Source organism: Gossypium raimondii, chromosome 3 (assembly GCF_025698545.1).
Source record: "Gossypium raimondii isolate GPD5lz chromosome 3, ASM2569854v1, whole genome shotgun sequence".
Lineage (NCBI taxonomy): Eukaryota > Viridiplantae > Streptophyta > Magnoliopsida > Malvales > Malvaceae > Gossypium > Gossypium raimondii.
Window position 1 is genome coordinate 5762796 of NC_068567.1, and position 26883 is coordinate 5789678.

The window sequence follows — 26883 nt, forward strand, 5'->3', positions numbered from 1 at the left end:
TAGATGTAAATTTAAATAACGAATCAATATCCGAATCTATTATTCACTTTATTTTTAGACAAGGTTTAGAATGATCCTTTTCAACCTTTAAAATGAGGATAAATATGTTTTAGCACATCCGAATCTATGTCCTCTTGCATTGACAACAATATTAATATCAACTAAGTTAAAACTCAATCAACATTTAAACATATTTTTATACCTATTAAATATATTCAAATATTTGAAAAATAAATTCATTAATTCATTCAAATAATCCACTCAAATTTAATATAGATAACAAATGGAATTGGATTTTAGAACAAATATACGTACTTATTGTTGGTACAAGATTTAGTTGGTCGCTCCGTTAGTCGGTTCATCTTTTTTTTTTTGCATATAGGGGTTAACGTTCGATCGAATTGAGTAAAAGATTTCAAGTTAATTGAGTTCACAAGTCCTATTTTGTCATTCTAACTCAATTTGAAATTTTTTTCAAATTGAGTCAAGTAAAATGAAATTCGACTTGAGTCAAATCAAGTAAAATTGCTCGAGTTAAATTTAAAAAATTAAACATGTCAAATAAAAATATTATTATAGTATGATAAATTTGAATCATTAATTAGGTCCCAAAATTATTATTTTAGAAAATTTTTAAAATTTTAAATTTTTATATATTTTTAGAATTTTTTAAAAATTTTAGATTTTCTTTAAATATAAAATTTTAAATTTTTATAAATATTTTGAATTGTAAAATTATTTTGAATTTTTGGAAATTATTTTGATTTTTTTTGTAATTTTTGTTGAGAGAGATACCAATTTGCTTATTTTCAAAGTTGACAGGAACCAAAAGGATATTTACACTAATCTGTTATTCAAATTATTCAAGTTATTCGAATTGTGAAATTCAACTTAACTCAACTCGAACTCAAAACTCAAATCGAATTATTCGAGTTGACTCAAATAATTCGAATAACTCGAAATTTGAAATTCTTTTTAATTTTTTTCCAATCGAATCAAATTTTACTCACCCCAATGACATAAATGGTTAGAGCAGGGAGAAACAAGGAAAAATCAAAATCAAAATGTCTCCCTAACAGACCCCCCTCAAAAGAGTCTTTAGAAATTCGAATCAGATTACGAGTCGAATTCCGGTGCAGGTTTAATATAACTCAATAACACTTATATTCATATTTGATTTTACAAAAATTACAGCTACCTACTATCATCTGGAAGAGGTGACGACCCACGTTTCCACTTTTGTCGTCCTTCTTACCGTCAAAAAGTCCAAAGGGAACAGAACCCTGGGTTTTTTTGTTAGGTGAAGCAAATCCACTTGGAACATATGTTCTTGCCTAATAAGTGAGGCAATCCAATTTTATTTAAAGATATAGGATTATCTTATTGACCATCTCCATTAAACAAGGTTATAATCCACTAATTAATCACTTCCAAACCTGTCTATTTCCACCCTATTCAATGAAACCAAATTTCCAACTTACTGCAAATCTTCTCTGCTTCAGTTCACTTTGTAAATCTTCTACTAATATGATGCTAGGATGACTCAGCCTATTGCTTGTATTTTAGTTATTTTGTTTAATATAACCGAATATTATTCTAATAAAATTTTAATTTTAATTTATGTTTTGACTTAAAAATTAGAGTCAGAACAAAAATTTGGAAAAATCAAACCATAATGTTTGGTTCGAGTTCGGTTTCGTTAAAACTTAAATTTATTCAATTCAGTTTGGTTTTTGAATCACAAGAAAAATCGTTATTATTTACAAAACCGATCCGAATGAACCGTTATCCCCCAATAAGGGGTGAATCTAACAGGTTTGGCAGGGACTTCGGCCCCCCTAAAATAGAAAAACTTTCATTTAAGTTCTTTATAATTTATAAAATTTTAAATTAGTAATGATAAAATTGTACTTTGACTTATTAAAATAGTAAAATTACATTTTTACTATAATAAAATTGTATAATTTAATTCTCGCCCCCCAAATTTCTGACTTAGTCTCTACCCTAAATTATATTTCTAGATCCGACACTAAAAATAAAATATACAAATTAATAAACTATTTTTTTTCAAAAAAAAATATTTGGCATTATCGAACAATGTTCTAGAGAAATTAAAATTATTAGATCGCAAAAACAACTTTTTTGGGGCCATCGAACCATGATTTTAATAATAAAAGTGAAGATAATGTTGAAATCAATATAAAGGTGGCTGAAATACTTCACAAAACAGTTAATATATTAGCTATTGGGTTCTACCGACGAACATCCACAAACATCAGATTCATAGAATTTTGTAGATTTTATTTTAACTTAATAAATTCGGTTTAATGACCTTTGGACATAAATTTTCAAATCCTTCTACAAAATTTCTTTAAAAAAGTTATTTTAAACAAAATATATTTATTTTTGCATAGTTAAAAATTAAAATTAAGTATAAATTAAATAAAATTAAATTTTAATTTTGTTTATATGGGTAAATTCTCGATCTTCTTTTATTTGGGTTATAATGATGATCATCTTTGCAAGAAGATAAGCATGTTCAACGATAATTCGAACCTAGACTATTCTTAAGATAGAGGAACCATCAACCAATAGACCACAACTTAGGGGTTATTATTTCAAGTTATAATGACATTTTTTGCACTCCAACTTTATAAAAAAAATCATTTTTGCCCTCCATTTATTTTTCGCCTCTTTTAGCTTTTGAATTTGTATTTTTGCGGATCATCTAAAATGATGGAAAAGCTAACATTTATTAATTTTGCTAACGTAACCTATATATAGATTGCCACATACATAACATATCAGCATTTAATTAATTGTTTAAAATTTTAAAAATATTTAAAAGTTATATTTTAAATAATTTTAATGATTTTAATTTATAAAATAGTTTTTATTCATTTCATTCATTTTGGGATGATTTAACAAAAAAACTCAAATTTTAAGAGCTAAAAAAGTCGAAAACCTAAATAGAATGCTAAAATAACTTTTTTTTAAGTTGGAAGACCAAATAAATCATTATGCAGCTTTCAAAAGAAATGGTTAGTATTTATATAATAATACAAAATATTTTTAAAAGGATATTTTAAACACGATTTTAACAAAACAAAATACACAGGCAAACACAAACACGATGCCACAAGCAACCAACAAACCATGACTAGACACCTTTTGAGAGACAATACCAAAAGAAACAAACGAGTATTCATTGTCCACTTGAAAAAAAAAACACACTACACCTTCATAATCACATACTTGTCTAGAAGAAATTCCTACTTTGCACTGTAACATGATCATGTCGGCATTCTCTTAAGGGTGACTGTGTCTCAATCCAGTAACTGCTTGAACGAGGACCGGAAGACCGTTAGTTATTTATAGTTGAATCCCCTTAACCCATATCGTTACAAGTGTACGGAAGATATAACACTTAATCTACAGAACCTCTAGAAAGAAACTTAATCTCTGGACCATAGATTCCTAGGAAGCTCAAAACTAAATAGGATGTAGAACTATATATGACTTGGCATCTAGGCTTCTAGAAACTCTAGGTAAGTTGTCTTCCAAAACCTTCTAGAACACTTCAGTTAGTGGGTCAGTCCTAATGTCAAGAAACCTGTAACCCATATCCATGTACTGAACCTGTTGTGTGAGCCTCATGCTCGGGCAGACACATGTGAGTTGAACCCTGACATTTACATGAACCAGCTAAGCTAAGTAGTTTTACTTGCAACAAGAAGTTAAATTATACAGCCATGCAATGTTTATACATAAACAGAAGTGCAAGGATGTATTTTTTTCAATGTTCTTTTCCTTGGTTAGTTATAATTGTCTCATAGTCTATGGATGCCATTGCCAACTCTCTTGCTGAAAATAGATTGTAATGTTCTTAACTATGGTAATTGACTAACGGTTACTCAAGATTCGGGGATCAGTGTCAGAAAAAATCGAACATACTTGTGTCAAACACATGCTGAATCTAAGTACGAACAAAAGAAACCAAACAAAGTAGTATAAGTAGTCTCTCAGATAAAGATCATAGCCAAAAATATGAAGAAAGCGGAAATCAACCTTCATGATTCATTCCAAAATTTAGCCTATCAATAAATAAAACTAACCTACAAGACAGGTAGTAAGAAAATTTCTAACAGAAATAATTTCAGACAAGGGATCAAAACTCGGAAGGATCAGTTCGTTATCAATGCCAGTGAACATATTTAGTTGTGCGTCAAACTTCTTGCCAGGTACATCTATTATTCAAAACAAATCAAACAGCATCAAGAATCTGTCCCTACAGGTGGCCTCCATTAGGAACTTTTTCTTTCTTGTGCATCATGATTTCTCCAAGGATTAAGAGCTTCTCTCATTGCCTGAGCTTCAGGGGAATTCTCCCAAGCTCGCTTCTCCGACTCTAGAACAGTCACTTTGTCATCTACAACATAAGAAAAGTAAAGGTTCAATCAAGAGTAATACACAAAACACATCAACATGGCATTACAAACATACCAAGTGGTTTGTACAACCATTTGCTGGCCATAGTCGAGCCCTTATGTTTCCTCGACCTAGTTAGATACCTTATCCAGCTTCCTCTATGTTGATTAGTAAGGATTGAAGATAACAGTTCAAACCAGATCTATTTCAACCTATCATTAAGCATCCATCGAGACTAACATTCACTAATGCTTGTTGTCACTAATCATACAATCATAGGCTAATAGCAGTAAGACACTGCTTTATCTTATTAAGACTATGAAATTAGCCCTGCTCTTAACATAAATTTAAGAAATTAGCACTTGGAAATAAGAATATTAGATCCATATTTACGATTTCACAGATGAAACCGGCTTTCGATATCCATTTATATGACCTAGAATTTAAAATTAACCATACACTACAAAGAGAAAACTTTGAAAATGATCAAAAGAAAATCACCAATGGAGTCTAAAAGTTTATTTGATTGGCATTAAGATTTGAGACAATCAAAGTAACTCCAAGAAAAATCCACCAATTAACAATGATAACATGAAACTAATATCGGGTGTTGCTCCTACTCATTATTTTTACAAAAATTCCGACATTATATAGGATATAATCCTCCGAATATATTAAAATAAGCTGGATACATGTATCAGACATTCAACCGGAATTTTATGAATCTCAAAGACAAGTTCAAAAGCAACCGAAGAAAGGAAAAAACAATAACTACCCTTTCTAGGGTTTTGAAGAACAAAATCATAAAATGCATAAATGAAATGGGGGGAAATGGAGAGTTCTCACACAGAAGCCAGTCTTGATCATGAATAACTCCATGGAACCTCCAATTATAGCTGACCCAATTGCAATCTTCAAATACCAATCAAGAAACTTCATTGCCATTTTTTCTTTTAGCTGCAAATAGTTTCTTCTCTGCTTAGTTAGATGTTCAAAATAACAAAAGACTTAATTTCTGATCCAGCTAAATTGTACTAAGTATAGAAATATAAAACTACGAACACTGATATCTAATACTTCACTAAAACTTCAAATCATTAAAAAAGAAGTTTAAAAGGAAAATTGAAGTGACCTTGTGTGGCTTTGAGAAAGAGGATTGAACAGGAGTAATCTCGGAAACCAGAAACTGCAAATTGAGGCTGCGCCGCCGCCGCCGACGACGATTGATCCCTCGTCGGCGATGCTAATGAATTGACGAGCTGGGCCTCTAAATCAGCGATGTTGGGACTAAGCTGTAAACAGAAAGAGAAACGAAAAATTAAAATGTTTTCAATTTTTACATATTAAAAAAATTGTAAAATTTTTTTTTTCTTTTTCTGGAAAAAATAGCATATTTAATATATTCTTTAGAATTAAATTTTTTAAAATTTATTTTTACTTATTTTCTAAAATTGTAGAATGTAAGATATAAAAATATTTAATTTATCATATTAATTGAAGCCATTAAATCAACCCATAATTCCTCGATTATCCTTAAAAATTTTATTAAAAATACATTATATGAATTCATATTGACATTTTTTTATAAATATTGTTAAATAATTCTATGATTATGGATACAATTCTTGACCCTCGAATATCATTGTTGTAAGCATTGCAAGGGATTATTATACTCAAGAATCCTTGCACTAAATAAGATTAATTTGTTAAATCAATAAATATAGGATTAAGTAGTGTAAGGTTGGTTTATTGAGTCGATATATATATATTATTAAATTATAAAAACCATTATTAAAATTGAAAAAAAACAAAAACAAAACGACAATTCATATCTTTTCATTGTAAGCATTCTATCCTATTGAGTCATAATTATGTTTAAAATATTATTTTTTGCATTATGTTTAAAATATTTTATATTTAGAATATTTGATGTATTCTTTTATATTACGTCATGTTTTACACTATTACTTATTTTAAATATATATATATATATATGCAACTTGAAGAAAAATATTGTAAATGTTGAAACTCAAACACTATCTCCCTGGAAGGTGGTGGCTTGAACCGATTTGCTTGACCCCAAGTACATGGATCAGCAAATAAACACCAAAATATAACATGATGTCAAATTTATGAACAAAATTGAAGAGAAAAGAAAATGAAACATACATCTTAAGCATTTACACAGCTAAACTACTTCTAAGACATGTACAGATCACCGTGTGTTCTAAATTTGACGCCTACAAAAACGATGTGCCGAAGAAATCGGAAAACACACGACGAAAATTCAGAGGAAGCTAGAAACAAAAGTAAGAAACCAGAAAGCTTCATTTAAGCTTTTGTCACAGGGTGGAACTTATTGTCTTTCTTCATCCATACGGTCGATCGGGTTCGTCTAACATGATCTTCGAAGAGACGATGCCTGCCGATAAATGCATATATGTTACGAAAGAAAAAAGCTCATCATCTCTTATAGCCGATATGGAACAATGAAGAAAACCCACTAGGAAGAAATCATCAGATAAAATCGCTAGCACAATTATCTTGACAACCTTTTGGGTCCAGATCAAGAATTTCTGTATCTGACTATGTTACATGGTACACATGTATGTCATGTTTTGGAGGGTTTAGATCCTAATAACTATGTCCGGATATGTATCAAACACGAGTACTTTAAAAAAAAAAAGAGTCAGAGCAAAATAATAATTAAAAGCCATGCTCCATTGTAACAAAAGCATAATGAAAGAATCAAAGAGAACAATATTTCATGATGATATAATACGAACCTTTGGTAATCCAGCTTCTGAGTAACTATTCCATTCAGTAGCAGCTCTGAACTGTAAACGGCTGCCCCTGAAAGCATAATAGTGAGAAATTTGAATAAAAACTGAGTTTTACAAGAAAAAAGAAGACGGAGCTAATTTAAGAAACCTTATAACCTTTTTCAAGGAAAGGAACACAAATTTCGTAATCTTCTTCACATGATAGAACCAACAAATCATCTGGGATTTTGTCATCCTTCATAGAGGATTTGCCAGTTCTCTCAATTGCCTGGAATTGTTGATTAAACATAGAAGAGGAAATAAATTCTCATGATAAAACATCCATGGATATGTATTTCTGAGGGAACTGCCCAAATACCTGACCATGAACTGCAGTCACCAATCGTGAGATTGTTTCTTTACCTGGCTTTGTTTTTGGGGTGATTAAAACTCTTCGGCCCTGCATAGCTTCCACTATTGTGTGAAAATCGAGATGGAACAAAAGACCAATGCAATAGGTAAACCTAGAAAACCTCACCTGTAATAAGGGCCGCTTGCGTGCACGTGCTAAAGAAACCGGCATGCAAAAGCCAAGCTCTTTCTCTTTTTTGATATCCCTCAATATATAAGCTTCTTCATCGATGTGAATATTAACTTGTCCGATGCTTTCAAGCCATAAATGTGAGACAACTGATTTGCCAGAAGCAATCGCTTCTAACATATTCCTAGTGCGGACAAATTTATCGGTTATAAAGTGCGTCGCATCTAAAATAGTTGATGCCTCATGAATACCTAGGCGGGCCAAGATCTGATGACAAAATCGAGAAATAAGATATAGTTAAACGAGCATTTATAGCTTTACAGGTCTAACGAAATAACAAAAAAGCTAGTACCTTTTTCTGCTGTTTAAGTATATCCTCATCTAGGTGGTTGCTGAACAAGACTCGAACATCGGCCAAATTCCTTCTTTTCCTCATATCTTTCAAAGGGGAAATTGGTTCAGCCTCATTCGGGCATAAACTTCTGAGTTCTTTAATAAGTGAAGCTTTTAACAGGTTCTTCTTGCATGACATTTTATAATATTCTTCACCCATACAAACAGGCGATGCAGCATTGATGGGTGTCAGATGGTTAGTTGGAGTAGTGCATAGAGAACCAGGTGATCTCGATTTCTCTTTTGGTGATTTATCAGAATCAACATTCACGGTTAAATTTTCTGCATTTGACAAAGAAATTGCATCAGGATTTCCACCAGCATGTGTGATTGCCTTTGCTGCCTTGGGCCCAATTTTTCTTTTTGATATCATTCTCCCATTCTTGTCAGAAAAATTGCAATTAAGTTCATCCGCATCTGAACCCTGTTTATCCAAACTTTGACGAGACAATTTCCCTTCTGAATTCTGGTCTGAAAAATACGGAAGTGGGCAAGTATTCACAGATGATCGTGCAGTCCTCCTAGTGGATGATGGAATGCATGTGCTTCTATTGTTCCCTCTCGACCTTTTCTGCATAGCAGTTGGTTTTCCATTGTCATCAGGCTGAGCAGGTTTTCGGGACTGTGCTTCCATTTTATCAGACTCACCAAGGCCAACAGGCATTTTCCGAGAGGATCTTCTTTCTCTGGGATAACTTGGTACATGATTGCCAATACTCTTAGAAATCAGTTCCAAATGAACATCGATACTTAATTTGACATTTCCATTTCCATTTCCATGTTCTCCAGATTGATCAGAATGCAATATAGAAAGCTGCCCATTAGCATTTGACATTCCAGATAACTTAACATCCGTACTCCCAATTCTACTTTCTTGAAGGAAATCAACCTCTTTAATCCGTTTTCTACCTTTTTTAGAATCACTGACTGGAGTTGTGACCGAGGATTCCTTCCTGACATTCTTGGAATGTTTCTCCAGCAAAACTGAAGAATCTTCATTCAACTTACTTCTCTTGGATTGTCTTGTAAATCGAGTAGCATCAGAACAAGAAACACCCTTTCTGGATGTAGAAGAAATTCTCTTTCCCGCTTTTCCTCTAAATGAAGCTTTAGAGGAGCCCTTAGATATGCTTTGGACACCTTGATTAGCTTTTGGTTCAGTAGCCGCCTCCCCATTGAATAAGGCTTCTATAGCTTCAGCAGCAATCTGGGTGTCAAAACCTACATCATTTAGTTCTTCAGCAGCACCTGTCTTAGCCCCAGTAGGTTCCAATTGTCCTCTCGAGGAATCTGAGTTAAACTGTTCATCAAACTCATTGGAAAGATTTTTTCTAAAATTCATTTGACCTTCTTGTAAGGTCATGTCATTATCTTTCAACTTGCACAACAATAATTTTGACTCAGAATGAACCATCCTTTTATCACCGGACTTTGGTTGGTCTACATTACAAGATTCATTTAGTTTCTTTCCTTTAGGCTTCCGTAGGTTGGTAGAAGATTTCCGTGCTTGGCTTCTATTACCATAGAATTCTTCCTTCATTCTCCGATAGATGTCACCCCCTCCTTCGTCCTCCCGAAAATCATCCCATTCAAAATTCCCTGCTTCACCGGCAGTGCTTCTTTCGATAGTTCTCTTGGCCAAACTTTGCAGCCCTTTTGCACACGAAATAAGTTTCGAATTTCCCCCTGTACTCTTTCCAAAATCAACTTCGTTATCAAGTTCCATCAATTTGTCATTTACAAATCTTTCCACGAAATCAAGTGCATTAGCTTGTGATAACTCCCCAGGTTCTTGAGAGTCTATATAACTTAAACCTGCTAATGGACCATCGCAATCAGGAGCCTCAAGCAAATCTTCTCTTGCATCCGCAACTTCACTGTTCCTAGAAAGTTCTTTATTTTCAGTAAAACAATCCTCAGCAAAAAGTTTTCTTGCAGTTGGACAACCAATCCTGAAATTGATCGAGTTCTGATCTTGTCGCTGACTAATGTTCTCCACAACTTTCAGATTTAAACCCTTACTATCGACTGTGCACTGGTTTGAAAACCGGCTATCTGTCTGGTTAGAACAAGATTCGTTGTTCATTTCCCGTAATGCCGCATTACGAGCTGCAAGACCAGAGGCCCGCAGGGACGCTGCACGAACTGAAGTAAACCTTTGGACAGATCCTACGGAAAACAAGCTACATTAATCGAGAAATTGAAAGACCACGTACCTAATACAATTGACCAATCATTTGTTCCTGCCATCCTATAATATTTAAAGATGAAACGATAATGCTTGCAAATGCGAATTAACTACAGAAAATAAATTGCTCTAAGAAGTGCTTTCAAAAGAGAATGTTAATTTATCAACATCTGGAACTCGTCATCACATTCAATGAAAAAAAGAACTTATCACAGCAATTTTCCTAAGGGCATTGACTAATGATGGTAGTTTAATCTTGCAAACAAATTTTACGAAGACATATGCAGGACGAACACAAAGGATAAGCAGAAGTGCTTCAAAGTTTATTGGACCGCTAATCAAATTGTCAAAGTAATCACCTAAGACAACAACGAGGAGTTGATTTAAATAGAGCCACAAAGTATCGAGAAAGTCATGCATTCCCAACCATGAACAGGCCATAGAAAACATACCAGGTTTCCCTTCCGACACAGCTTTGACATCTGGTGTTGCTGTAGGAACATGGATTCCTGAAGAAACACAAGCACAACACCATAACTTCAGTTCAGACAACAAGATCAACTTCCTGGCATACATAACATACAGAAATTCATAGCCAATACAACAATATTAGCCAAAACTCGGAGAATAACAAACCCGAACTCCTGCATTCATCGGTTGATGCTCTACATTGCTCTAAAGATTCCTTCTCCTCATGGCCAATTGATCGACCACAATCTCCAATTACAACCTCATCATCTGAGACCTCATCACCATCATCGAAAACCTCAGTTCCATCGGTTCCTTCACCTTCACTATCAAGAACAACACTGACATCAAATGCATCCAACAATTGGGTCTCTATATTTTCACAGCAATCTAAATCATCCAACACTTGTGTTTCGCCACCAAAGTCCAACACTTGAGTTTCCTCACCAAGGTTTAGAATTTGGATCTCTAAACCATCCTCGACTGCTACATTATTATCATCTAAAGGAACCGTATCTTGTGGATAGTTTAATTCATCATCATCCTCATTATCATCTCTGTAACCTTTTTTTTTTCCAAACCAATAATTCACATTAATTTCGCATGGTTTAAAGCGTAAATAACTAATACTAGAATATTAAGTGAAAAGTCAAAGATTAAGATAACATACCACAAAATGGAGAGACGGGAAACTGTGAGTCAAATTCAAAAGGCTGAGTCTCGCCATCTGCAAAATCGGTGCTTGGGTTAATATCAGAGGGTTTGAATTCCCCTTTCGTGTCTCCAATACTGCCCATTTTTCACTTCAATTCATCTGTCAATTTGTTAAAGAAAAGCCAAAACGACATCAAATCCCTAAAAAGCACACTTTTCACGTTAGGGAAAAAAGGGGGGAGACAATTCAACACCATATTTTAACATTAGCTTTTATTGTTGTGTTGAGTGTTGCAAAGTGAGCGACAGAATGAATATTCATTTTGCTTTTCCAGTTTATTTGTAAATAATAATTATAATAATAACACCCTGACTGAACAAAAAAATTATGTGATGAAAATATTTAAAAGAAAAAAATTAATTATTATTTTAGTTAAATTAGGAAAGGTATTGAGAATGTCGCTTGCCTCTTAGGCTCCCTCTTAGGCTCTTATTCATCTATTCTCTCAATTATTTTAATTAATATAATTCTTAACTTGTTAATATTATTAATATTTTAAATTTTTTTATATTTATATAATTAGACTAAATGTCGGATTATCGAGACGTATATACACAATTTAAGTGCAAGGGCACCGCGCGTTATTGAAAAACACTTGGAAGAAGCGGGATTCTTGCACGTATCTCGTATGCTCGGAGGAACCAAATTGGAGCCCGCACTTATTAGCACTTTGCTGAAAAAATGGAGACCCAAGTCACACATATTTCATATTTCGTGCGGTGAATGTACAATTACACTCAATGATGTAGTATTACAACTCGATTGATGGGTCAGTCGTTACGAAGTAGTACGCATTAACGATTGGAGCGGAATTTGCTACTAACTATTAGGCAAGGTGTCGGTCAAGTTTAGTGGTAGTCGGATAAAAATTAAATGGTTAGAATATAATTTCTCACATCTCGACAACTCCTCTAATGCGATTGAAAGGCAACAATTCGCTCAAGCATTCGCACTGAGGTTAATCAGGGGTCATCTAATGCTAGATAAATCTCAAAATCTAGTACATTTAAGGTGGCTCCTACAACTAGTCGACTTAAAAGAAGTCGGGTGACTCATTTGGGATTAGTTGTCTTGACTATATTGTATCGAGAGATGTGTTGGGCAACAAAAGCACAAAATTAAAATCAGTAGTTATATACTCCTTATTCAGTCATGGGCATAATACCACTTACCATTTTTACGTCTCCGAGTAAATTTCCCTTATCAATTCTCACTCGTAATAAAGTAAGATTCAGTTAATAATATAATTATCATATTATTTTTTCATTATTATATTTTTTAAATAATATATTATTTGAGAAAATAGAATAATGACGCGAGTTATGTGGGTATACCAAACGACCTCGGAGATATACAGCTGTTGTTAGATCAACGATCAAAAGCTAAGGTTAGTTTGAATTTTTCAATTATATAATATTTACGTAAGAATTTAAAATCTAATATTAAGTACGTAATAAAATTTATAATTTTGTAGTGTAGTTTGAATAGATGTCATACTCTAATCCGAAAATTTGAGAATGCATCCCGACTAAATTTTTGGCGAATCACAATATTTGGCATTTCAAAATGTCATTGATAGTTTTTGCAATGGTTGAGATACACAAATATGATCGAGTGATGTGCCATTTTGGGTTTGTACAAAGTATTTCGCCATCACCCCAAGAGCTCAATGAACTTCACAAGATCGACTTACAGTGGAGAACCGATGAAGAATAGTCTAAATTTCATGCCAAATATATCTACATCTGGGAACATAGGTTGATTTCATACTTATGAGCGAACCAATTGTCTGACCAAATTTGGCGACGTCTTCGGATTACATAATATAGTTTAGATTTCACAATAAGCCATATTTATAGCTGGAGGAGGAGAATGTTAGATCTGGTGCCCTAAGTATAGTATTTTCATCTAAGTACGCTTGTAATTTTTCCGAATAGATTCGTTAATAAAATTATTCATAAATTACATTAATACTTTGTATATTGTCCTTACATTATTTTTGCATGCAAATCAAAATGGAAGCAAATGTTGCTTATTGGTTGTCTAATGTTTAACTGGTACTAAGCGGTATTACGTGGTTAGATCGTAATACAAAAAGACAGCTTGTATTAATAGATGAACCTAAACATGTCATTAGTCTAATCAGAAATGAGCAAGCCGATTGAAAGACTAATATGTCGTCTATCAAATCCAATTGGGGAGATATCTTGTTTTGATCATTGGAGTGAATAACTCCCAGAAGATAAAAACAGATGTGACTGATTGGACTGACAGTAAATCAGACTAGACCCAAGAAGAATAGATCATGAATCCGTTTACAGATTTATTCACTTGTGACGTTCATAGTGTGGCATACCTAAATCTTAAGTGGATAGTAGATTATGTATGTGTGACTCATACACTTTTAAGTAAGTAAAAGCCTAAGCTCGAAAAGATAAAGAACCGAAAGTTGGTGCGTTAGGCGTACGATTTCTGCAGTAAATGACATGGGTAAATGATATCCTCTCATAGGCATCACATGGTTGATGAAAAGTAAACGTTCCCATGAGTCATTCGTCTTTGTGATGATCGACTTGATTACTATTTAAAAGTAATTGACTTTTCATTAAAGAAGATGTAATTGTTACCATGAGATAAAATAGGATCATATTGGGATAGCAGATATTATCCCAAAGAGATTAAGGATATCCTATGAGGGTAACACACTTATGACAATGATATTGTACGAGCACTAAGTTCATGCATTCGTAATGGTATGTCGTTAAGGAGAGTTCAATCATGATACTATAGTGGAATGACTTCGTGACTAAATGGGTTTATAATTAATAGGCGAAAAGTCGAAATTCATTTATAAATCATTTGAGACCTAATTGCATATGCCCAATCGATCCCTCCGCTAGCTCGTTGAAATTAAAAACGAATTGTGTGCTTGAATCTAAATAAACAAGATGAATAGAAATAGAGAAATGGAAAACATTCAGAAATGATTATGGTTTTCTCCGAAATGAAAAATAGGATCATTTAGAAATGAATTTGGTTTTCTCAAAATGGAAATGAGAAATGATTCATTTGCAAATGTACATGGATTACTTATAGAATGAGTTTATGTTTTTGAGTTGTTTAGAACTCAAAAATGAAAATAAACTATTCGATCATAATAAACAAGTTGAGTTGTGAAATATTAAATATATATTATTAAAAATTTTACTAGGGGTGACATTGTCATAATTTTATCAGGGGTAAAATTGGGATTAGAAAATTATTTAATTGGAAAATTGATTTTTATTTTAGAAAATAGAAAAATATGTATTGGGTTAGATTAAATTATAAAGTATTGAGTTAAAAGTCTAGAAAGCACATATAATTGGACTCAATACAATGAGAGGTCTGAATCCCCATTATAATACATATAAGGGAAAGCACACCCTATTAGCCCCTCCCTCTCCTAGTTGGACTAGGAAGTTGTTTTTCTATTTGAAATAATCATCTACAGTTCAACAATGATTTTACCTTCTCTCCTTATAAATAGATGACAACAGTAGAGCTATTGACATAACTTGAAAATATTGTTACTCTACCGAAAAATAGAGAGAATTTATTCTCAACTATTATATATATTTCTGGGATAGCAATTTTGTCTGTTTCTATTTTGAAGAGAGAATTTTCATTTTCACCCTAAAAGTAAAGAAAAAAAATTTTAGTTCTGTGTTTTAATTTGATTGGTTCGAGTCCACACTCGAACTAGCTTGTGGTACGAGAATAACGGAGAAAATTATTTTGTTGAAAGTCAAAAAACATTAAGAATCCGCTTATCTAAAAACACAAATATGATTTCGGTTCAAGGTTTATTGCTATAAATATCACAAATCGAGTCGGTTTTCAAAATTTTAATTTTTCGCTGTACAAGAAAATCATTTTCAAACCGGATTTTTCCAATAGAAAGGAGTAGACAAATTCATCGTATAAGGCTAACACGACCCCACATGAGGCCACGATCGAGAGTACATGTGTCGATTTCATCATCATCAACTCCAACCCCAAATACTATACAGATAGGTACACCACCTCCTGATCAATATGGTTCATATTTTTCTAATGCTTTTACTAACCTCATATTTTTCACACAAACACCACATTATGCACCATCATATCATGTATGAACACCTTCTCTAGGAATATTTTTTGCACCACCTCCATCCCTAAGAGCATATTACACGTCACTATTGTCAACAACATCAATGTATCCACCATCGCATATGATTCCAGCATTCTGTCCACAATTGGGTTATTCAACACCATATACTTCTCCGCCGATTCGCAAACACTCCCAATATCACTGTTCTTTAGAGGTGGGTCATCTTTGTAACCCTTATTAATACCACTAACGATATACGATGGGAACCTAGGATGCAAATGCATCCTAGCATGAAAGAACAAGATGAATATGAAGACAGTGTTGGAGATGAATATGAAGATCAAGGTAGAGATGGAGATGGAAGTGAAGATGATAATGATGAGCTGAAACTCCAACCATGAAGAAATCCTCCTCGTAACCAACATCCACCGATTTATGGCACACATTTGGGCCAACAACAGAGATTATTTTTTCATTTTAAATTTTTGTCATGTAAATCATCATTTAGTTTGTATTAAAATTTTCCATCCATAATATACTAATTCACATTTTATCAAAAAAGTGTTTGTTTATTTTTTTAAATCAATAATATACTTATTTACAATTTAAGAAAAAAATTAAAAAAATTGTTTATATTGTATTCTATTGTATTTTTACACTAAAAATATACTTATTTATAATTTACCCAAAAATGAAAAAATGAGCAAATTGTTTGTTTTCGTATGTCTATAAAAAATGAATAATTTTTTTTAATTCGGTCATCTTCTCAGTGTTCCCTTCAAGTGTAGACATGTTGTCTTACTATGCCTAGGGTTCTTACAATAACCGCATAACCTCCGTTGGTCTATCTTCTCCAGAATATCCATATTGTTGCGTACTTGACTAGAATTCGTTTGATTTTTTGGCTTTCAACACAACGCAATATCTAGTAGCAACTCGAATGAAATACTCGAAGTAGGCCGCCACGTACTTTCGTTTGGGACCGGTGGAAACTCAGATTTTCATACCTTATATATGCATTTTAGTTTGTACACTTCATCAGCATAGCTCATGCAGTCCAGATGTGTCGAAGTGCATGCAACAATTGTATGCGCGTATAGAAAGCGAAGTGTTTGAAATATCCCATAATCACAAGTCATGTGTCTCAGGTATACATGGTACAATCCCCTAATAATAACCTTCGCTGGGTTTATGGAACTTCGTAACCTGAAATATTTTATTTGGGCGTGAGTGACACATTACAGATATAGAGTTTGCTCTTTCTGCAATTTCTATAATACTTTTCATCACTTCCTCACACCAAATGTGGTTGCCTTTTATCTATCCAAATATTTTTCCACTTGCTTGAATGTAAAAAAAAACAATGGAAAATTATTTTTCCCTTGGGCCATTAGACTGTTATTATACACAGGTTCCATTTGCAGATCAAAAACAGTACCTAGTACGTACTAATTCAGTACCTTACATCATTTCCACAAATCATTATATGATTTATCTCACCCCTTATGCATCATGTTCATAGTCTTCTGTTTTACAACCCATGCATTGTAGTACAATACAGTGTAATCGTATTAACTACGGATATTGGCAATCAAAATCGGCACTGGAATCTTAAAACTCGCTTTCACCATAGGTAAGATAATGTCAAAAATCATGTCAGAATCCAATTTCGAATGATTTTATGACATACTTGCAACAACACAAGTATTTCACCATACGTAAGACAATATCAGATATCAGGTTAGAATCCAATTTCAAATGATCTTATGACGTAAACACAAGTACGTGGATCGTTATATTTCTTTGTTGTCTACAACCACGTCTTCTTTTTCAGAGATGTCATGATTTTTCATGGGCATCTACTGTCATGCATTGCGCACTTGGCCTCATATTTTTCGACTCAATATTTTATAACATGGAAGTTGACCCCACGTTGTATGCTATACCATTTCACTACAGCAACAAAAGCATCTTTGGAGGAAAACTTCGTTCCAACTTGTAAATTGTCAAAATTTGTAGAAGAACTAGCATGGCTCATTCTTCTATGAGGAAGTTTTGGAAATTCTAACCCACCTTCAGCATCAAAGCCGACATTAAGCATGTGAGGTGGAGGTGTATATGTTGTAAAATCTGGACGGGTTCTTCCAACCTTGTTTGAACCTTCACAGTTAGAACCACTCCCTTCTGCTTAAGTAGGAATAGCCTCTGGTTCAGAAAATAAGGCAATTTCCAAACTATCCAGCCCTGACTCTCGGATTGAATCATCATTGGTTTCAAATCCCTTTTCATTCTCAACTCTATATTCGTTCTCTTTGTTCTTAGGTCCCTTTTCGTTATCAATCCAATTGCATGTCCCTTCACCGGTGTAGGTTGTAGGGAGTATATAATTTGTTCTTGTAAACCTTATGTTAAAACCAACACTACTTGCAGATTGTCCACTAGTGTAACTTGATGGCATACCCGCATAAGTGTTTCTAACATAGAACATCAGCATTCGGAAGTTGAAATCAAAAGCACTCACAGAATCTCATGTTAGGTTTCCAAGTTCGCGTTACCAACTAACCCCGACTATACGCCAAAGTTGAAATCGAGGGCTAAAATTAATGAATGTCTTCCCATTGATGATTCTGCTATTTCTTGATAGGAGCTTTGTAACAACACTATGAAACCATTGCACAACTGTGTGGTTCAACTTTCTACTTCTTGTTCCCAAAATAAATTTACTAGAACTGTTGTTGAACTCGGACCACTTTCCTCAACATCGACAAAATGGACATACAACTCTAGTATAACATTTTCACTAAAGCAATGCCTATTGAGCTTCACCTCGACATCCATGTCACCCTTGACCTCAAATATATGATATCTAATAGGGTTTAGTGACATTAGATATCTATATTTCAAGCTCGTGATTTTCCTCCAGTTTGAAGTCAACACTTTCCTTTTAATTATTGACTGAAGCTCGTTCAATTTTATGCTCCGGTTGAATGTCAATTCTATAGATTAGGCTGGTACAAAATCGAATCCAATATCGGTGTCACAAATTTGACCGTCATAACAAATGACGACTCTAATTCGTCATATTTAAAACGAAAACATTATACAAAAAAATAAGTACTTATTATCCAAATTAAAATGACACTTACTTAAACGCTTAAGGGTGTAAAAAGCCCTAAAAAAACAGTTAAGCCCTTACTTTTTCTTTCTCTTTTTTTCTTCGCACTCAATTGGGTACTTGAACTTTCAAAATGCATCAAAAAAACCCTCAGACTTTTTCAGAAAAAGCAATTAAGCCCCTGTTTTTTTTTGCACTCAATTGAGTACTTAAAATTTCAAAATGCATCAAAAAAATCCGCAAACTTTTTCAAAAAAGGTAACTAAACTCTTGCTTCTTCTTTCTTTTGCACTTAGTTGAGTACTTGAACTGTCAAGATGCATCAAAAAGACCCTCAAACTTTTAAAAAAGAACAATTAAGTCATTGCTCTTTTTTTTTACATTCAGTCGGGTACTTAAACTGTTAAAATACATCAAAAATGTTATTTGACCATTAACTTTAACAGTTGACCGTTAAAGTTAACTGTTCCTAATTTTTTTCAGTTAAAGTTATATCGTGTCACAACCACAGCGTGACAGGTGGCAAAAAAATTATAATAAATAAAAATAAATAAAAGTTATAAAAATTAGTAAATTTTAAAAAATATTAAAAATTTATTAAAAATTATAAAAACCATAAAAGAATAAAAAATTGTAAAATTTTATAAATATTACAAAAAAAATTATAAAATGCATCAAAAAAATCCTTTAACCATTAACTTTAATCGTTGACCATTAAAGTTAACCACCCCGATTTTTTTAGGTAAAGCCATCACGTGTCACAACAGAGCGTGAAATGTGGTAAAAATATAATTAAACACATCATTTGATTAAATTAATTTAACTACTACTTTTAATTAAACACATCGTTTTAATTGTATCGATTAAACTTATTTGCTTTAAAAAACAATTTTAATATTAAATTTGTTTAAATATAATAAATAATTAACATAACTAAACATAAATTCAACTATACTTTTATCATTTCATACTACCAAGCTAGTTAAATCATGGATTTCCAATTCAATCCAATACACCAGTTCAATTTCAACAACACTGAAAAATGTTCAAACAGTAACTGGACATAAAAGCAACTGATCTGCAATTACCAGATCATATTTGATGTTACATTTTCTGGTATAGCAAAAACAAGATTCAATGAGATTAAAGAACATAAGCATCCAGTTACACCTAAAGTAGTTAAAAGACATTAACCAAACTTGTCCTGTTTTAGAACCACTGTCCTGAAAAAGCATTATCATCATCATGTAAAGTACACATATAAAATGTAAGGAACAAAAACCGACGGCATTAAACTTAATAATCTTGCTACTCAAAATGCTAGAACGAAAAATAATGTGGTGGCAGTGCTGCAGGATCTAGCTCCAAACATCCTCTTAGGCTGCCCTTTCTCTCATGAGTTAGCTGGAAATACGGAATCTGATGAGAGAACCGAATCTGATCCACCCGAGGGATTTCGATTGTAACATTTGATCCTCCTTTTACTCGGGGCTTGAAAACAGAATTGAAGCCTTCGACGCGATCTAAAACTACAACCTTGATGAGGAAATAAGTTTCCTCCAAAACCTGCACTATGTCATATTCCCAGTTCTCCAAGTCGGAACATTTGATATTGGGGGTCCAGTTCCGATACAATCCCCATACCTCACCTTTTCTAGGTATGATGTTGTATTTGCCCTTCGTATCTGTAGGCTCGGCTTTTAACAAATGAGAAAAGGAATCAGTGGAGGTGTAGGTCTGGGAACCCCTTCTAATCCCGAATCTACCGCAACAAGTTGGCATGTCTGAATCTTGCCACTGAGTCGTGGTTTCTAATGGGCAAGAAAAAAGCCATCTCACATGTACTTTGAAAACAGGGGAGGACTCGACTTTCTTGATCTCACCATAATACTTTGGCAAGCCATCCTCATCACCATACAGTGCCCAGATCTGACCAACACGGAACTTCTCCTCGGTTTTGTCAGCGTCGAAATCGTAGAATTCTGATTCTGGAATTTCAAAGGATTTTGGAGCCGAAGTTGAAGGATCAGGATCATTTGATCCTGCCATTGGATCCTCCATTTCTGAAACACTAGGATCTCTGCCATCACCTTCCTCCTTCAAGCCCTTGGGAACAAAAACTTCTTCAGGTAAAGAAGCTGGATCAAGTTCAAAAGAACCTTTTGGCACCCCCTTTCTCTCTTTACCGGTCAGCACAAAGGATGGAACCTTGTGAGAAAACCTGAGTAGTTCATTGGGCGGAATTAGAATTGTATTAACTCCATCCTTACTCATTGGACAGAAGACACTCACAAAGCCTTTGACCTTAGTCAAGTAAGCAACATGTATACCTACACCTTCACCATTCTCTGATAAGATCTCAACAAATTCATATCCATGTTTCTCGGTCCTCGACTTCCGGTTGACATTCCAGTTCTTAAAAAGGGCCCAAACCTCTCCTTTTCTTGGATATATCTTATAGGTATCTCTATATGGTCCTTTTTCCCAACTTATCAAATGGGAAAACATAAGACGATCTTCAATGCTCTCAGGCTCCCCATGCTTGAACCTACCACAAGAAACAGGTAAACCTTCACTAACCCATCGTACTGCATTCTCATCATCTGGATCTGGTTCTAGCCACGTGATCCTCACCTTGAACCCAGAGTAGAAGACTTTTCTGATCCGAGCATAGAATCTAGGCATGGCATCCTGTGTATCGTACAATGCCCAAATCTGCCCCACTGCAAAACACCCTTCTTTCTTCTCTTTGTCGAAGTCATTAAACTCAGGATCAGGGTATGCAAAAACCTCCGACTCTTTTGTTTCTTTGCAACTTGTATCCGACACAGGATCATCAATGGTGGGGTTTGAATTTCCCTTAACACCATCAGCAGAAGCTTCCCTAGTTTTCTTAAGATCATCTCCTTTCCCACTTTCCTTCTTACCATTGGATTGGCTTGCCTCAAAACGTTTACCCACTTTGTGGTTCTTCGCTTCATCTTCATTACCTGTTTCTTCAGTTTCAGAGGGCAATTCACTTCCCTTGGCCCTTTTAGCAGGATTTACCGTGTCCTCATCATCACTTAAATTTTCCTTGTAAGAAACATGTTGCTTACGCCTCTCAGATCTCCGCACATTCTGCTCTCCTTGAGAATCAAACTTCTTTTTAGATAAAACTTCACCATTGCCATCAATCACCTCATCCTCCTCAGACTCAAGGCTGCTTTCACTGTCACAGCTTTCACTGGATTCAACAGTTTGCTTCCTTCCTCTTTTCCCGTTCACTTTTTCAGTTCTGGCATCTGAAGTACCAGCTGCCTTAGGAGTAAAGGATGTAAAAACACTCTCAGAATTAAACTTCCTCTGAGTTCCTGGATCAACTCTGGAAGCATTCTGATTATGCGCAACTCCTTGTCGAGGTAAATTTGACTGAGTCACGTTACTCGCCTGCGGAACTGCACCTGAATCATACGCAACGAAGTTCTTGTGGCAAGCTTGACAACGAAGAGATCTGTTAAGTACTTCTGTATAATACTGGTACCTAACTGTACAGTACGGACACTTGGTCCAGAAAGTGCGCTGGCCATTAGAGACCCCTGCTTGAGTTGGTTGTCGCTGCTGTTGAGAATTCATTCCAGAAAAGTTGGTATGGAAATTATTTTGAGTAGCCGGGTATGGGTGCCAACTTGGATTCTGCGGGGGACGACATGCTGCTGCTGGAGCCGGTCTATTAACAGTCACTCTGCGTTTCATGTCATGTGCAGATCTTTTGCCTTGATCCAAAAGAGTCCTTTGAGCATCCCCAATCAACTTAAAAGCAGCTTCAGCACCAGGAAACTTATTCTTATCCGGGTGAAGTTGCAGGGCAAATTTTCTATACTGCTTCTTGATTGTAGCCTCATCAGCTGTCGGCTCAACCTTAAGTATGGCATACCAGTCCTTCTCATTACCAAACAATGGTTTCTCAGCAGCACAATGTACATCACACACCATTATCATTTGAGAAATATTCTCCAGCTCCTGGAAAAGTTGTTGGGCCTTGATTGCAACTTTAAGAGCCCCTGAAAAATCCTGATTCTGCATCTTCTTCTCCGCGATGCCTTTGGCCCTTAGGGCCTCTTCCTTGTTGCATTCCATCACCAATAAAATCCAGACTGGAGATGGTTGAATACGCTTCAGACACAAAAGTACTAACGTTTGCTTTGATAAGCTAGTTTAATTAAATTACAACAGAATCCAGTACTCGTCCTCCGAGATGGATGATCTCTCATCCATCGGACAAGAAACTCATCTCCCACCTCCTCATGGGCCCTGTAATAGTTTATTTACAACAATTAAGAACCCAATTTGACAAATCCAGGAATCCCAAGAAATCAAAATATTATATATCATAACCAATGTCACATTTAACATAGAAAATTTTATTTGCGTGCATGAATTCAGTCGTGTAAAGTCTCTACGAAAAATTAAGCATAAACTAAAAGGGGTAAAAAAAACAATGTACTTGTAGCACTCTCTGACATGAATTTAAAAGATAATACCACAGTATAAGTAATTAAATGTTCAACTTTTTCAATTAAAGGCTTCAAAGAAATAAGTCTTTATAATTGTCATTAACAAAAACCAACCAAACCAAATTTCACGCCGGAAATTATAACTAAATATCTCGAAAATATCATCACATTGAAACTTAAAAAAAAAAACCAAACCGAGACCATAGTCCATGGAACACACCAAAGAATAAGAATAATTCAATGACAAAACGAAAATTACAAAACCATGCATATCAATACGAGTTATAAAGTAATCATTTCCTTTGACATTGTTACCATGATAAGAGAAAACCAAATAAATTCCCTCTATCTTTCTCGCATTAAAACCTAAAACCCTAGTTGTTAAGAAATTTCAAACCCGTAAAACAACTAAACAGGAATGTAAACCTAAAACCCAAATTAAATCCTAAATTCTACCCCCCCCCCAGAAAAGAACCAACGTTTATGAAAACAAAAATAAACCAAATCCATAAGACCCACTAACAAACATAAACGACCAAGAAAACGTATCAACATTTCGGTGACGCAAAACGCAGAATAACGTAAGTCAAGTTTTTTTTTAAAAAAACACAAACCCTAAAACTTGAAAAACCGATGAAGTGAAGAAGCAGGGAAAGGGAACTTGCCTGTTTTAAGAATTCCAAAAGGGAAGAGAGAAAAGTCTCAACAACAAAAAAAAAAAAAAAAAGGAAAAAAATTTAGGGCTTTGAGAGCGAGACAGGAACCGGGGAGGGGACTACGGATTTGGGGAAGAACACAAAGTATCTGAGTATGACTTAATTTCTCAATTGCCACTGTTTTTGTGTTTCAAATCTGGACATAATTGTGATTCTGGTCAACTTCAGGGGCATTTTTGGGATGTGATTTACTAAAATGCCCTTGTATTTTCAAAAATTTTCAGTATTAGGATTGTTCTTTGTATCGATCGAATTAAGAGAGAGCAATCGGTTAATTCGGTTGATTCAACTAAAAAAATCGAAAAGTTGATACTTAAATCAGTTAAATGGCCGAATTAGGTCTTAATAGACGTAACCAAGTTAACTTGTCAATTTAGGTCTTAATCGACTTAATCAACTTTTAACTGTTTAACTTCATTAGATCATGAATAGGAAAAAAATTTTATTAGGGGCAAGGGTAGAGGTGGCAAAATGAGTTTGAGTCTTAGCACCTGAACCTAAATTTATTTAAACTAGATTTAATTAAAAAGTCGAAAATTCAAACTTAAAAAAAAACTCAAACTTGAGATTGATCTAGGCCAGAATCCAATTTTAATAATTAAAAAATAATCCAACTATGATTAAATATTTTTATAAAAAAAATCAGTTATTAATTTTATTCAAATATTTTTCTTGAAAATGAGATTACCACACATCACACAAACAAAAAGTTTGTGATATTAGTACTTAATTTTCAAGTTGTTTTCTTTAATTATTTGTTATTGCATTTGGCTTCTAATTATTGTAATATAAATTTATACGGATTATTTATTCTCTAATTTAGATGTTTTAGATCTAATAAATATTTATATATTAATATAAAATAAACTTAAACTAAATTCGAGATCAAACTCAAAACAACTTGAACTAGAAAAAAATTGTACCTAAATAGATCTAAATCTGAACAAATTTAAACCCGAAACAACCTGATCTAGACCTGTCCAATTGGCACCTCTAGATAAGGGGAAGGTATCGTTTATTGGTTGAACTTAGAAATGCAATTCATTTACCACTATTATCAATAACTAGTTGACAATATAACTAGAATTTAGTTTAGGGTTTTTTTTTTCCTGAAGGTATTTGTTTTAATTTCTAAATTCATCATAATCCGAAGAAATACAAATTGTATTTCTGTCACATCTTATACGTATCTTAAAATTTATATGTGAAAGAAGTAATTTAGAAAATAAGAGCAAACGAAGGGGTAATTTAGAAAATAAAAGAAGGGGAAATAATTGAGGGTAATTTGGTAAAGACTTAATTAATTGAGGGCAATTGTGACAAAAGATAATCAATTGGGGGGTAAGTGGAGTAATTGTGACAATAGCAACCAAATTAAGGACAGTTGTGGAAAAAGGGAAGAAGAATATTGTGCTTATATATACATAAATATTTGGCAGGAGTTGTTGTTCGTTTTATGGTTTGAGTCTAGTTGTATTCGGGTCGGAATGATATTCAAATAAAGTTCTGTCAACAATTATGATTTCAGGATTAAAATCTCATCCAAATGCTTGGGGGAGGAAGTCTAATTTCACCTCTTCCAATTATTTGTTGGTAAGTTTTTCAAAATCGAACCAATTATTGAACTGATCAAGTTATCGATTTAGCGGTCCAACTAATTTGTCTAGTTCGGTAGTTCATTCAATTCGGCTAAATAAATTATTAAAAAATATTTTTAAAATAGATTCAACCAATTAAATACTCGATTCAATCAAATTTTAGTTCGATTCATCTAGTTGGTGTCGATTTTTAAGTTAACCAATCTAATACCTTTCTCTAAACCGATTTTTAGTCCAGTCGGTATAGTTCGATTCAGATGACAATACTTATCAGTTGATGGCTTCAGATGTTTATCTATATTATTGTAAAGTGGTTACTTGTGTTTGAGATTATAAGTGATATTTGATATTTAAATTAAAGAAAACCTTTGTTTGTTTTATATAAAATAAAAAAAAATATTAGCATGAAATTTCAAATATATTGTTAATAATTTCATATTTTACAAATTATAAAACTATCCACGTTTCATGTATTTTTGTCCTCTCTTTTTTCACTTCTTACTCGTTGTGGATATCTATATTTATTTGTAATTTTTATTAAATTAGTGTTAGTAGTTAATGAGACATAAATTCACTTAAAATTTAAGCAAATTTTATTTTTAGAAAATAATAGAGATACGATTAGGTGTTTTCTAATATAGAATTGTTAAGAGCAACCTAAAATAAATCTAGAAAATTGCATATTGGGACTTCAAATTTAAGCCACCATAATCTTAAAACCTCAATTTTACCGTTTTAACTAAAATTTTATTTGATTTTTAAATACATATTTTTGTATAGATTTTCACTTTTTTATAATGCTAACCAATTTGTCTATCTCGTGTGATGCACGGACTTAAATTAAATTATGAATTTTGGTTACAATATAAAATTTGAAAAAGCTTAAGTTTCTATTACTGAACCTAATTGTACCATCTCACGTTATTTACACTAAATTGCGTTGAAATAAGTAGAAACAGATATATTAAATTATTTAAAATAATGGGTAAACATCTATTCCAGTTTTAAAATATTTAAATGAAGTTGAAATTTGTTGATAGAGATTCAAATTGAACATGAATCGTTAATATTAACATCTTCTTCCACGTATATTTCTAAAATATGACGAACATAATAAATTTAATGTGTATACAGGAATGGTTTTGACTGATTTCAAATCCTAAAATTATATTAAATTTGTATATTCAATGTAAATTTTGTGGAAAATGACTTTCAAAAATGATTTTGGAAAAATTATATTTTTTGGTATTTGGATGAATTTGTGTAAAATATTTTCTATTGTTTGACAAATTTTTAAAATGTTTCATAAAAGTTGTTTTCAAAAACAA

General features: G+C 33.4%; 3 protein-coding genes across 5 annotated transcripts; all 3 read right to left on the reverse strand.

Moving 5' to 3' along the window:
• Positions 1-4006: 4006 nt before the first annotated feature.
• Positions 4007-5746, reverse strand: LOC105796803 (uncharacterized). Of its 2 annotated transcripts, none has more exons than XM_052628041.1 (3): positions 5561-5746; positions 5277-5403; positions 4007-4429 (listed from the first exon to the last, which is right to left on the reverse strand). In XM_052628041.1, the coding sequence occupies exons 2-3, from the start codon at positions 5371-5373 to the stop codon at positions 4305-4307; spliced, it is 222 nt and encodes a 73-aa protein (XP_052484001.1). In that variant the 5' UTR covers positions 5374-5403; positions 5561-5746; the 3' UTR covers positions 4007-4304. The 2 variants fall into 2 exon arrangements, with proteins under 2 accessions (XP_052484001.1, XP_052484000.1); XM_052628040.1 differs by having other exon boundaries at positions 5277-5385; positions 5561-5744.
• A 695-nt stretch (positions 5747-6441) lies between these two features.
• LOC105796804 (uncharacterized) lies at positions 6442-11757 on the reverse strand. Of its 2 annotated transcripts, XM_012626618.2 has the most exons (9): positions 11451-11756; positions 10949-11344; positions 10765-10821; positions 8084-10293; positions 7729-7998; positions 7570-7650; positions 7368-7479; positions 7215-7281; positions 6442-6850 (listed from the first exon to the last, which is right to left on the reverse strand). In XM_012626618.2, exons 1-9 carry the CDS (start codon positions 11575-11577, stop codon positions 6760-6762), a joined length of 3411 nt encoding a protein of 1136 aa, XP_012482072.1. In that variant the 5' UTR covers positions 11578-11756; the 3' UTR covers positions 6442-6759. The 2 variants fall into 2 exon arrangements, with proteins under 2 accessions (XP_012482072.1, XP_012482073.1); XM_012626619.2 differs by lacking the exon at positions 7368-7479 and having other exon boundaries at positions 11451-11757.
• A 7982-nt stretch (positions 11758-19739) lies between these two features.
• On the reverse strand, positions 19740-23036 carry LOC105796805 (uncharacterized). The gene has a single exon (XM_012626620.2). It carries the CDS (start codon positions 22862-22864, stop codon positions 20066-20068), a length of 2799 nt encoding a protein of 932 aa, XP_012482074.1. The 5' UTR covers positions 22865-23036; the 3' UTR covers positions 19740-20065.
• Between the last annotated feature and the right edge of the window lie 3847 nt (positions 23037-26883).

Excerpts from the sequence above, each read along its gene's own strand:
- LOC105796803 (XM_052628041.1), bottom strand. The coding sequence starts at position 5,373 with ATGGCAATGAAGTTTCTTGATTGGTATTTGAAGATTGCAATTGGGTCA. Across the intron at positions 4,430-5,276 it reads CATGATCAAGACTGGCTTCT|ATGACAAAGTGACTGTTCTA; the intron begins GTGTGAGAACTC and ends CTTATGTTGTAG.
- LOC105796804 (XM_012626618.2), bottom strand. The coding sequence starts at position 11,577 with ATGGGCAGTATTGGAGACACGAAAGGGGAATTCAAACCCTCTGATATT. Across the intron at positions 10,294-10,764 it reads TGTGTCGGAAGGGAAACCTG|GATCTGTCCAAAGGTTTACT; the intron begins GTATGTTTTCTA and ends TGTTTTCCGTAG. Across the intron at positions 7,282-7,367 it reads TGTTCCTTTCCTTGAAAAAG|GGGCAGCCGTTTACAGTTCA; the intron begins GTTATAAGGTTT and ends TTATGCTTTCAG.
- LOC105796805 (XM_012626620.2), bottom strand. The coding sequence starts at position 22,864 with ATGGAATGCAACAAGGAAGAGGCCCTAAGGGCCAAAGGCATCGCGGAG.